The following is a 12,541-nucleotide window of genomic DNA, read 5'->3' on the forward strand; positions in this document are numbered from 1 at the left end:
GACTTACGGGTGAACACAACCATTATAAGTCGCGCGCTCCAGCTAGCCAGACTTCATCTCTGTAGTAGAATCGGACGCATGAAATACATGGCACGTATGGGTGTTATCTTAATAAATGCCTGGATAAAGAGGTGAGCAGGGGTGGTCTCGGCACCAATGTTCTCGGAGCCATACGTCCGAACTGTCAGGGTGAAGAGCGAAATGGTCCAATCAACGACAATGAGCTTCTACTACTTCGGGACCATCCGAATGATGAAACTCCGAGTATTGGAACCCCTGGTTGGGGGTAAGTGGATGCTTCAATTAGATACTGATGCTCTTCAGCAGAGCTCAACCGAACATCCACACTTCGCCTGCAGGTGGGACGTTAGCCTTGTAGAACGAGAAAGGCTTGATTTTTCGTTTAATTTATCACCCTGCTACCGTCGTAAATTCACTCTTCTAGACACATACTCCTCGTCATATGCCACACTTCCAAAATGGAGTCCTCCTTAGCTTATGTTTTTCTCATTGCTTGCCTCAGTGCATCATGTTCTCTCTGCACCTTTTGCGAGCTGTTTTGCTCCCCTCGTTGAGGCCTATGTCTGGCTCATTCCTTGCAAGGTATACAAGGCTATGCCTTTTCAAGAAAGGATATCTCAGGACATATCCCAATACGAATATTCAGGCCCATCAGCAATATAGTGGTCATATCTAGTTCCCTCTCCTCGTACCTTCCAAGAACCAGCTAACATATCTGATACAAGTCGGCGTGGTACTATGGGAGTGGTAATCCCACTGACCCGCTACTAAATACGTTCAGTCAGAGACTCCAATGAGGGTTCCCATGATTGGGTCTCACGGTTTTGTTCCAACAGTTTGGCTAAGGCTCGCAAGTTCGGCTCCGTTTCAAGCGACAGGGCGTTTCAAGCGACGGGGTTCTTTGGCACTGAATTCACAAATTGATTCCATTGGAACTATCTTCTCATTCATTATGCACAATCTTTGATGCTTTTGATTTCCTACACATTTGTCAAATTCGCTTTTCCTCTATTTTAGTGCTCCCTCGACAAAGGGTGACCCTTAATTGCCCTATATCACCCTGTAAGAGCTAGACAGGATGCTGAAACCGAGAAGGTATCATGGCCTTTGTTTCACCTGCCCTACGACACATGTGCTTGGCTACCCGGGACTAAACTCCCTCAGCGAAGGAAAGATCACATTTCAGGACGGTTATCAGTTATCAAAGGCGGCGGGCCTAAATTAGTGACTTCAGCTTGCTAAAGCAATATGGCAAACAGTGTATGATTGTCTCAGCCACGCAGCGCTGGGGAGATAAGGACCTTGAAGTGTTTCCCCCCCATCTGACGGAGGTCAGACAACCTTCGTCGCTGGCAATTTATTCTGCCTGTCGATCCTTCGGTCGAACATTAGCGGCTGACAGGTGAAAGAAAATGCCCTAGGGGTGGATCTCGATTAGGGTCTCGAGGCTCAGCACTCAAATACTCAAATACAACCTCGCAGCCATTTATATCGTCCAGAGCTGGGAGACATCGTGTGTGCCAGCAATTGGTATTAACCCGCCAATGGCGAAACTGACATTGAATCCTCTCGACTCATCCTGCGAGTATGGGTCGTGCCCAACCGTGGCGAAGTAAAAATAGGAGGATGGTAGGGTTGTAACGCTCCTTTGGGTAGTCGCCGACTTCTCGAGCTTGACCCAATGAAACTTGGATGCTGTGCCAAATTGGGAGACACCGCTACTCTCTGGCTTACAGTGTGACGTTGCGGGAGAAAGAAGGTCCGTTTCTGACACAGGGCGAGGTGACATTTTCCCGCATTCCTTTCGCCTGCTGAATCGGCTGGCGTCTGGACTGAGCCCTACGAGGCTAGACCACGGCCTTGAATGGACCCCAATTAATAAGGGCAGGGTTCTTAGTGGATTGGCATTCACGCTACGTGAAATGATGGCTGTTTTGCCGCTCGATTAACCTTCCAGACCAGGCTAGTGACACTGGGCCCTGGCTTAATGAAACACCTCTAAGGCAGGACAAGGCAGATTGGCAGAGGAGCTGAAAAAAGATTTCATGCAAAAGTCCGAGGACCCTAGCACTGTTTCGAGACGACGCAGGAGGGGGACAAAATACACGATGCTGAATTGGCTGTGCCCTCACCTCTCTGAGTCTTGGATTTTATGTCCCCTGCTGGGGGAGCCTGGCGGGTAAGCCAAGTCGTGCTACAGGGGCATGTCATTCGGCCAAGACAGGCTCGCTGAGGTTTCATGGCTTTGTTTGCCCTGGCTCGTGTGAGATGACCGTGCTGGACCAATCTCTTCGTATACGGAGCAAATTGGGGGGGACGATCAGCCCCATAAGCATTAATGCGAGATGGGAATAGCTCTGAATGGACCCCTATGCTAATCTTCAGCTTCAAGGCAGCCTTTGTTGAGGTTAAATACTCTGTTGGTCCCCTCGTGGCCTGCAAGCTGCTGCTTGTTGGTTCTCACTCATCGATCCTTGTACCACGAATCCTCTTGATCCTTCTCTCTTGAACACCTCGTCCGTGCCTCTACATTCATCACAATGCGCTTCTACCAACTCCTCGCCGTCGCGACTGCTGTCGCTGCCGCTCCCGCCCCCGAAGGTGGCCTCGACGAGCGTGATCTCCAGGAATGCTACAAGGTCGCCACCTCGATGCTCCCCAAGTTGACCGAGGTCCCTACTCCCGATGCGTCACTCTCTTCGTGGATCGTGCGCCAGACCGACCTCGTCACACAGACCGACGAGTGTGTCATCCCCCACGTTACCGGCGACATGGCCAAGGAGTACAGCTCGTACGCTTCCGAGCTCTCCAGCTGGTACGGCGAGCAGGTCAAGGGTTACTCGAGCCTCCTCGAGGCCTGCAGCGACGTCCCCGAGATCCAGAGCCAGATCGAATCTATTACAGCGGACGCTACCATGTGCAGCTCGATGCGCTGGGCCTCCGAGACTGGCTCTGCCTCGTCTAGCGACAGCAAGGAAAGCGGCAGCGCGTCCAGCGATAGCAAGGACGACGACGACAATGCTGCCAACAGCGCCCCTATCAAGGTCGGCATGGCCGCTGCTGTTGCCGTTGTCGCTGGCGTCTTCGTTGGTATGATCTAGATGGAACTGGGATAACAACGTTTAATGGAAGGAAGTTCTAGCGATTGGCGTCTTGCGGGTGTGCTTTTGCGCTTGGAATGAGACTTGGATATATCTGGAAGGGGTCATTCAATGCAGATTTACTGGCGTACTCAGAGTCAAATGTCATACAAGTGTCTCGCGTATCTCCTTGTGCTTGTGAATTGTGACCCAAAGGAACCCCGATGTGCAACCATTGAGAGTAAGACATTGACTACGATCTCGGCTCTTGGATCTCGGGTACTTGTTTCATGGGAACCTGCGACTTGCAAATGTTGGATGCCACACAGCGGGCTCGGAGACCAAGTGCTGTTGTTGAAGCCCAAGCACCACGATTGACTGCCATCGTATGGCAGCTTCATTCTCTGAACTAAGCAATGCATTACACATATCACGCCCTGCCAATTATACATGAGTAATATACAGCTTAACCATCCAAGCCACCAGTCCACATCAGTCTGACGCTCTCGTAATCTCTCCTTGTCTCACCAAGACCCCTCATTAAGCTCAGGCACTGGGTGGAGTCGGGATAACAAGGCGCGCTCCGTAGAGGCACTCCTTGCTCAAGACTGAGGGCCAAGGTCTGTCGATTTGTCAGCCTGCTGCCATTTTCCCTGCGATGGAACAAATCACATACTCTTTGGATCTTTGGTCGGTTCTTTGAACTCTTTCACTCCTTTCCGGGCGTCATTCCTGCCGTTCTGCTAACAAGCAGGATCAATGCTATACCAAGAGTCTGCCAGCTGGACCGACTGTTAGTGATTGTCTCTCATTATCTCTGGGCACTTACCAGACCGTGATCCAGTATAGATATGAATCAGAAATATGTACTTCAATCAGTCAGAATCACCGATTCCTCCCCGTCATCATTCCAATCCTGACTCGTGTCATCGGTAGACTCCTCGGCTTTGTAGAGCCGCCGCCAAAGCATGGTGCCATTTCCTGGGTCCATGATAACTGCATAGTGCGTCTCATCAACCAGTATGTTGTCGTCTTGTAGAAATCGGAGGATATCACGGAAAGTGATGATTGGATCTTGATGGCCGAACCGTCGTTGGCACTTCTTGACTCGCTTCTTCCAGAGGCTGTCTAGACGATCCTTCCTCTCTAACGAGCAATCGACAAGCGCTGCCATTGCGGTTCCGTCATCTCCCGAGGCTAGGTCTGTAGTAGCTTGTTGGAGCTTGGTGGGATCGTTTTCGTCGTTGCCGTCGTGGTTGAAGGCTGTTAGGAAGGTATCAGAGTCGCGAACAAGTGATTTGCGATCGTCCTTCTCGACAATGTAGACTCTTTCAGGGGTGCAAAATACAAGATAAGCCGCTGTTGATCTGGAGGTGGAAAGGGTCTTCAAAATGTCCTGAATATGGCAGTCTTGGATTTCTGATACTGTCGTGTCGGTGTCGATCTCTTGATGAGTCGGGGTGCCTTCTCCAGGAGTGGGATCTAGTAGCAACCCTCGCAGGACGCTCGAGATGGATCGTCTTTTCCCAAGAATTACCCCGACCTGGTGCATTCTGAAGGAGACTCGCTGTTTCAACGTGTCTCTGCAATGATATGGCCGAAAGTTCAAGCCCATGCTAAGACCCTTTCTGACGCCTGTCAGAACTCCAACATAGCCGAGATAGGTGACTGTAGTTGCAATAACGGGGCCTCCGGGTTTCCGCACAAAGTCAAGTTCAACGATGATTTGCCTGAGAAGATCCATACCCCAGTCGAGAGTTCGGAAGTGGAGCATACGGCTTGATTGCTGGTCTGGACCATCGGCCAGGTTCAAGGTGCGTACGCCGCCGCTGGTGCATCCTAGCAATATATCTAGAAGAACATTGAAGGCGACTAGGGCATGCATGGGAACGTCCATGGCCTTGGATATCCCCTTCAACTCGGCATTCTCCTCTGGCATGTACACTCGGCGCAGAATACGCGGGGATACAGAAGCCATGAATTTCCCAAAAGACTGGCCGAGCAGTTCTTTGAGAAGGTCGTTGAAAACGGTGTTTATGTTGCATGAGATGTCGGAGCCTTGGAAATGAGGCACGATATGTGCATAGCGCTCCTCTGGCGGTTGCGAGAGGTCAACCACGAACCTGGGGATCTCGGCGGCTGTAGACATTTTCTGAAAGAGGCGGCGACAAACATGAGGCTGAAGCGTGTGGAAGGCTGATGCCTGGAGGTGTGCGTAGGTAAGATGTAAGACTTTGGAGTTGCCAGCTCACGAAGCATTTGCGTATGCAGATTACCTAATCTTGCATGAATGCAAACTGGATTGATTGTTATTGAACAAATGCTCCGAGGCTATTGTCAGTGCAAACCAGTGCGCCGATAGGCTGGTGAGCTCTTTTTCCGTTTGTTTTCGTTTGTGCCGGTTTTGGTAAAATGACGTTTGCCTTGATGTCTCTATCCCCACGCACAATGGAACAACAGTCATTGGGCCATACCTATTAATAGGTATGCATGTATCTCTTTTTACAACGGCAACCTTATTGCGAACCGGCCAATGGTAATAGACGGCACATTCGATCATTGTTTACTGCTGAAATGCTTTGAGAAAAGATAGTGAATGCCCTTACAGGAGTATCACCACATTGATGGCATCGGGCAACGCACACTACCTACGAGGAGAGCGGCTAATCATCGTTTATTTTATGCCAGACCCCTGTAGCGAAGTAGGCAAGCTGAGAAATGCTTGTCAGCTGAACCCCAAAGTGCAGCTGGCATGGGTGATCTGCCACACAGGTAGCGATTGGCCAAGCCATGACAGCAAGGCAGACAGAGCACAAGTAGAAAATTCACAAAGCGCTGGCAGTGCATGTACACATGTGGATACCGGAATCTTTCCTCAGTCTCAAGATTGGCTATTTGCTTTCATGGTGTAGGGGTACCAAGAGAGGACAACCATGTACTTATATTTCTCCCCTCCCCATCAACTTGCCGCGGAGCCTGATCTCGTTCATTCCCTTTTTCTCTGCAAATTTAATTACGCTATTCAGGCAGAATTCTAGCGGTTAGAAAAAAAGGCTGTCACCATTGACAAGTTACAACCTCACTAACCCTTTTCCAAGAAACAAAGATGTATCTCCTTCACTGCAGGCGGGACAAATCCTCCGATAACCTGTCGATATCGCTCGAGTCATGCACTGGAAGCATCCCAAAGTACGCGATCCTCTCCCATCGATGGGCCGCAAACCCCCAAGACGAAGTCACGTTTGAAGACATGACCATGCGCATTGAGGCAGCAAGGGAGAAGAGTGGCTTCAAAAAGATTATAGGATGTTGTGCTCAGGCTTTGCGAGACGGTCTTCATTGGGTGTGGATCGACACTTGCTGCATCGACAAGAGAAACAGTGCAGAGCTTTCCGAGGCCATCAACTCGATGTATAGCTGGTATGAGAAGTCTGAGATATGCTACGCATACTTGGAGGATGTCTACGGCCTGGCAGAGGACGAAGAGGAATTCAGAAAAAGCAGCTGGTTCACGAGGGGATGGACCCTGCAGGAGCTCATTGCTCCAGCCGAGGTGGAATTCTTCACTAACAACTGGGTCAAGGTCGGGACCAAGTCAGGTTTGGCCTCTACTCTCGAGAAAATCACAAGGGTAGCTAAATCCGCCCTCGTCAATGGCGTACACGCATACAAGGCCAGCGTTGCAGAAAAGATGTCTTGGGGGGCGCATAGGAAAACAACTAGGGCCGAAGACCAGGCATACTCGCTGATGGGGATTTTCGGAGTCAACATGCCAACTCTGTATGGTGAGGGCCATCGCGCCTTCGCAAGGCTCCAGCACGAAATCATGCGGATATCCCACGACCACAGTATTTTCGCCTGGCAGAGGAAAAGCCTAACGGCCGGGTTATTGGCGCAGTCGCCAGATGAGTTTGCCCACTCCTCTGCTTGTTGCCCCGCCCACTACCAGACATTCGTCGAGACCTTCAACATTTCAAAGGCGAAACCCGACTTCGTCATTACAAACTTTGGGCTGCAAATCCAACTGCCGCTGGTGCCCATACCAGAATTCGACGGGTACTACGTTGCCTATCTGGCATGCACTGCTTCTGACCAGAGAAAGAAGCCCGATTGGGACGCGGTTGTCAAATTCACGTACTATGGATATGAGTACGAAGATGACGAGTGGATTGCGATATTCTTGCATCGTCAGCCGGGAGGATTCCCTGGGCAATTCACCCGAACGAGTTTCCAGAACCACATGCTTGGACGCGGCATCATTCCTAGTGTGGAATACAAATCAGAGCCCATTTGGGTGTCGTTGAATGACGATATCTCTCCCCTCCTATGGAAGCCTTCCGGGAAACAGATTTCCCCTTTCCTACAACTGCCAGCTCCCAGACCAGATCGCGACAACATAATGACTGTCATTATGGAACAACAATTTCGGCACATGACCATTCTAAGCGTATGTCCAAATGAGGCGTTCTCCGGTGCCAACGAGATCTCGCTAAAAGAATCTGGCGGCCCTCGCGAATCGCTCGCAGTCATGGTCGTTCAAAACGAAAGGGGAAAGGACCGCATGATGGTCGCCCTCTGGGGAGCTGATGGTACACTTGTTGCTGGTTATGGCACGGTGCTTGAAAGTGACAACGCTGCTACATTGTACAGCAAATTTTTGACTACAGGCTGTACGTTTAGCACAGGCGTGATCGCGATGCCAGGTGGCAAAGCGGGAGAAATTTCCAGCACCCAGTTCGGCTTTTTTGTATCATTGGGATGTGTGGGAGCACTGACGTTCCGCTTCGTTCTTGGGCCTGGTAGGTATGATGGAGGAATCATTTCTAATAGAGGGGGATACGTAGCTACTGGACCATGTACCATAACCAAGAACCAGGAGAGTAGGCTGGACCTGAGGTAGTAAGCGTAGGTCTAGGGCTTGAGTGCATATCGTGTAAATCCAAAGATAATTTGCTATGACTCTAACCTGTTACTAGGAAACTATGGGATGCGATCTGGGACCTATAAGCTTTCGCAAGATCGTAAACTACCTCAAAAGCTATGAATTGCAACATGGCTGTATTCCACCTGAAATTAAAGGGAGCTGTCCAAACTAGTAGCCAACTTAGAGACAGTAAATTGAGAGAGTCTACAGATCGTGGCAAAGTTAAAGGTGTAGGAAGAAAGCAAAGGAAGCATGGGTTTGAGAACTTGTGGACGAGAGTGTAGTTCTGACATTGCGTGACAAAGGCTGAGCTGAATTCCAAACTGCCACTTCTTTTACGTCTTGGGATGTATCCACTCAGCAATTAATAGTTACATGACGAGAATGTGTACCCCAGCCATAAGCAATGTCCATCTTTCATCGGGCTTCCTGGACCAAATCTTTCGGAGAGCCTCGAGCCCCGAGACCAAGTTAGAGAACCCGCTCCTCATGTAGTGTCTCATAAAAACATGCTCAAAGAATTTCATATGCTCATCAAGAAGGCAGCTAGACGCAGCCACAAAGGATGCCCAGACCATCACCTGCTCTCCAGGTGCTTCCAAGGGGAAGGCTTCCAATGTTTCCTTGAAGTGTTCGACCCGGGTAATGGAATCAGCAATATCGAGGGCCGAAGGTGCATCTAAATGTGATGAAGTGAGGTACATATTGATCGCTTGCTGAACGAGGTCGATGATAAATGCGAATGAGGCGCTGTGTTCTGGGTACACCGATACGTGGTGGGTTAAGGAGTTAAAAAGACGAGTAGCATGCTCCTGTGATGAGACAACTTCGAGGCCAGATTCCTCGCTGAGGAGCGGTGCAGCATAGAGGCGTAATCTGTTAGACCCTTATTAGTGAGCCGTCCCTAAGCTATCAGAGATATAGACTTACTTGGCTACTTCTGGCAAGATGAAGCCAGCAACCTCACCGCCCCCAAGTGCCTCACATCCCCCCATGGCAGCAAGCGCTGACTCAAGCATGCGAAATAGTATGGGGAAATCCGAACGGCCAGTTACCATGACACAGACGTGAAGGACGAGGATGGTGATCAAGATAGAGTGTTTACGCTCGGCACTGCAGCTTGCAAGTTCAGGCTGTTGCTGTAGACCCGAGATGACGCGTCTGTACAACTGGTTTGGATCTGGAGCTTGGAGACTCACTCTCGCCATGTCGCCAGGAGAGTTGAATCCAGTGGCAGGTCTTCTGTTTAGCCAGATGTGAAAAGCAGAAACCGTAAGTACTGCGTCGAAGACCAGCCTGTCACCCCTGGCGAAGGGGAGAACCAAATGTCTCCATCCGTTGTGAGTCCCGTCGATGGCAGTCATTTCGCCTGCAATATGATGCGAAACTAAAAAAATATGAATGAGTAGGTATCTGCAGCAGGAAGCAAAACATACTTACAATGCAGACACAGATCATTGTGCCAGCGTGGTAAATGGTCCGGCATTGGCCGGTAAAGAGTGTTGTGGCCGATAAGATTCGCCCAGGTATCGTCCTCGATCCGGAGCAGCTCGTCTGCAGATCGGTTGGGCACTTCTTGTTTATCCAATGAATCTAGTAAGGCAAGAGACCATTCGTCCACAGTGGTTACGCAGTCGTCAAGGCTCAAATGGGTTTCGGTCAGTCCGACTTGAGGTACTAGACCATTGGGTTCGCTCGTTGCTTCATTTCCCGCCAAGCGGACATCATCTTGGCAATATGTAGTTGCTATTGTAGAGCTTGCTTTGGTCACTGAGTTGTGCACTGGTGACCCGGCATCCTCTTGTCTGATTCGACTGTAATGTTAGCTCGGGATCACAGCATCGGGCATGGGGGCCTGACTGTTGGGGGTGGCACCCGAAGCTGAAACGCAGCCTGATGCCGAGTCCTGTGCATTTCAAGCCCCTTGACTTGCACTTGTTGCAATGAGGCTCTGTTTTATCACAGTGAATGCGGCGCCGTGAGCACGGGTAACAACCTAGAATTCTACCTTCAGCCAAGGGGAAGAGGAATTATCTATGCAGTGACAACGAACCTTTTGTCTTAGGGACATATGGACGTTTCTTGGGCGGCATGGGTTGGAAATCTGATGATTGGACTTTCCAATGGCCAAAGCGGTGTCGGACTGTCTGCAATATGGTAGAGGAGCCTGCTCAAGGTCAGGGGCTGGGCGTTGACGAGCCTTGGCAGCTAACTGTCTTACTGGGTTGAAAATGATCCACTGTCTTGCTGGATTTGCGACGAGAAGAAGATGAGAAGAGGATCCGAGTACAGGGACAGGCTGAGACGGGCGTTCAGTGACCTGGCGTCCAGGTGGGGGGGCAAGTTTCAGCACGAGTCAGGCTACTCGCGACCCGCGATTGTACAGCCCAACAGCGCACTGTACAGAGTACCAGATTGCTAAAGATGAGATATTGTACTGTTTCTTCCGAATAATTTCACGTCGATGACTACGTCGAGGTCAAGGAACGGTTCTTTGCCCCTGTCAAGGGGAGGAATTGTCGTCAGTATCGGTGCCACCCCGCATGCTTATCATGAACCACGCATCAGGTGGGATGGCCAGCTAAGCCAAGAAGGGAAAGAAAGTGAGAACACAGATAAGTTGTTACTAACAAAATCGGTAACAAAATGAGAACACCTTTCTAGCAACCAATGATATTGTAGCTATCGGTTATTCTACCTTGGAACTAGCCGTCGACAAAATTGTCCCTGAGCCGTCAGAGATACTGATGGTAGGGCGCCATCCCGAAGATCCGAATGCACTTCCCAGCGTTTTTGGTAGCTGGGGAAGCCGGAGCTGAGTGATATGATGCCGGGGTATCAAGTCGTGACCATGATCCTATGGTGGATGGTTTCCCTTTGTGTATTTTGGAAACTTCATCAGGCTGAAGATTCCCAGCTCGAAACCTGATCTGGCTGTCCGGCTCTCTCGTCTTCATCTGTTCTACCTTTGCTCTTTCGCTGCACGTCGGTGTCTCGAGAGTCACCATGGCCACTAGTAAGCCCATTGAAGACAATGACCCAAAGATCGAGAATACCTCCATGGGCCCCCCTTGACTCTCTCTTATGACACGGTCCGCAGAGTACCCTGAGATCATTCCAAGCCAGAAGGTCACCGAGGTAGCTATTAATATAACTTGAGCAGGTAGAGAGGTTTTTAGGAGACAAACGCCCAGAGTTGCCGCCGTAGTAGGCAATAGATAGAACCACATAGCGTTAACTGCACTGACGCGCCGTTTTCTGTCTTTGCATTCTCCTTATCCTGTGGGCCGGGCCGCGTATTACACGGCGGTTCCATAGGTAATTAATTTTAAAACGCCATAGCCCAACACACTATTGCCATTAGCCTCACGCCAGTGGTGAATAGTCCAACACGGCGGTCCCCATTCAGAAAAGTGTCTGCTCCCCACCAGAAGCTGAAAAATGCATGGTTTACAGCAGACGACAGTAAATAAAAGCAAGGTCTCTCGTCTGGAACAACCCCATCCAGATCTTCGCCTTCGTTCCTTTGGGTGGCTGTCTGGGCCCCTTCCGCTCTTTTCAACTGCTGGCTATTCCCGGGTTCCTCTCACTCGCTCTGTTCGAAATGGCTCGTTCTATCTTGGCCGCGGCCACCGTCGTTTTCCTCGTCTTTGGAGCTAACGCCACTCCTTGCCGACCTGCGAGTGCTGCGACTTCATCTACCACTCTAGTGGAGAGTTCTTCGACCGTGATTGCGGAAACATCTTCATCGACCACCATCGCAGAAACCTCGTCAACCGCTGTCGTGGAGACTTCTACCCACTAGTAGAGAGCTCATCGGTGACGGCGTCGTCCTCGACCCTGGCAGAAACCTCATCATCGACTACCCTGGCTGAGACTCCAACAACTACACTTGCGGAAACGTCGACGACTTCTCAAGCTCCGGTCTGCACCGCAACCCAAGCGCTCGGTGACCCGAGCTTCGAGGACGAAGTATCCCCGTGGACTGGTGTCTTTGCCTCTAGGTCTGAGGAAGACCCTCATACGGGTCGCTATAATCTGTATGTCATCCCTTCTAGAGTCGCAGAGGTAGTATTAGCTGACATAGCTGTGATTTACCAGGCGATACTCGTTCGATCCCTGGAGTAACCCTTCTACTATCTCTCAGACCTTGACTAACCTCGAGGGTAACTACGAAATCGAATTTTACTACCGTGCTGTCAGCTGGGTTCCATGGACTGGAAGTGCTTTTACCGACTTCTATTGCGTTATCACGCCCAAGGTTGGAGACACTGAGCTTCAGGAAACATCGTTTACGGACTCAGGCCCTTACACTTGGACCGCGGGTAGTGCACTTTGGACGAATCCGAGCGAGACTGGGACTGTAGCTGAGGTTGAGGTATCGCTCGAGATCATTTGCACGGGAGAATTCGATTCGAATATTATCGCTCTTGATGATGTTACCTTCACTCGAGTTTGCGACACGCCCCCAGCTTAGGCTAGTATGGGTGGTTTGGGTTGTTGGGTAGTTAATGCT

The 12,541-nt window shown here is 50.4% G+C and overlaps 5 protein-coding genes across 5 annotated transcripts; 3 read left to right on the top strand and 2 right to left on the bottom strand.

Moving 5' to 3' along the window:
* Positions 1-2,561: 2,561 nt before the first annotated feature.
* NECHADRAFT_84292 (uncharacterized protein) lies at positions 2,562-3,203 on the top strand (the record flags this gene model as incomplete). Its single annotated transcript, XM_003048414.1, has 2 exons — positions 2,562-3,111; positions 3,154-3,203. 2 exons carry the CDS (start codon positions 2,562-2,564, stop codon positions 3,201-3,203), a joined length of 600 nt encoding a protein of 199 aa, XP_003048460.1.
* A 769-nt stretch (positions 3,204-3,972) lies between these two features.
* Positions 3,973-5,250, bottom strand: NECHADRAFT_47450 (uncharacterized protein; the record flags this gene model as incomplete). The annotated part of the gene is made up of 1 exon (XM_003048596.1): positions 3,973-5,250. One exon carries the CDS (start codon positions 5,248-5,250, stop codon positions 3,973-3,975), a length of 1,278 nt encoding a protein of 425 aa, XP_003048642.1.
* A 957-nt stretch (positions 5,251-6,207) lies between these two features.
* NECHADRAFT_47276 (uncharacterized protein) lies at positions 6,208-6,963 on the top strand (the record flags this gene model as incomplete). Its single annotated transcript, XM_003048415.1, has 1 exon — positions 6,208-6,963. A coding segment is annotated over one exon (756 nt), but the record flags the coding sequence as incomplete, so codon positions are not given.
* Positions 6,964-8,396: 1,433 nt separating this feature from the next.
* Positions 8,397-10,118, bottom strand: NECHADRAFT_47764 (uncharacterized protein; the record flags this gene model as incomplete). The annotated part of the gene is made up of 4 exons (XM_003048597.1): positions 8,397-8,901; positions 8,956-9,330; positions 9,886-10,021; positions 10,079-10,118. 4 exons carry the CDS (start codon positions 10,116-10,118, stop codon positions 8,397-8,399), a joined length of 1,056 nt encoding a protein of 351 aa, XP_003048643.1.
* Positions 10,119-11,629: 1,511 nt separating this feature from the next.
* NECHADRAFT_84296 (uncharacterized protein) lies at positions 11,630-12,502 on the top strand (the record flags this gene model as incomplete). The annotated part of the gene is made up of 3 exons (XM_003048416.1): positions 11,630-11,796; positions 11,838-12,065; positions 12,127-12,502. The coding sequence occupies 3 exons, from the start codon at positions 11,630-11,632 to the stop codon at positions 12,500-12,502; spliced, it is 771 nt and encodes a 256-aa protein (XP_003048462.1).
* Positions 12,503-12,541: the final 39 nt, after the last annotated feature.

Source organism: Fusarium vanettenii, assembly GCF_000151355.1.
Source record: "Fusarium vanettenii 77-13-4 chromosome 8 genomic scaffold NECHAsca_11_chr8_3_0, whole genome shotgun sequence".
NCBI lineage: Eukaryota > Fungi > Ascomycota > Sordariomycetes > Hypocreales > Nectriaceae > Fusarium > Fusarium vanettenii.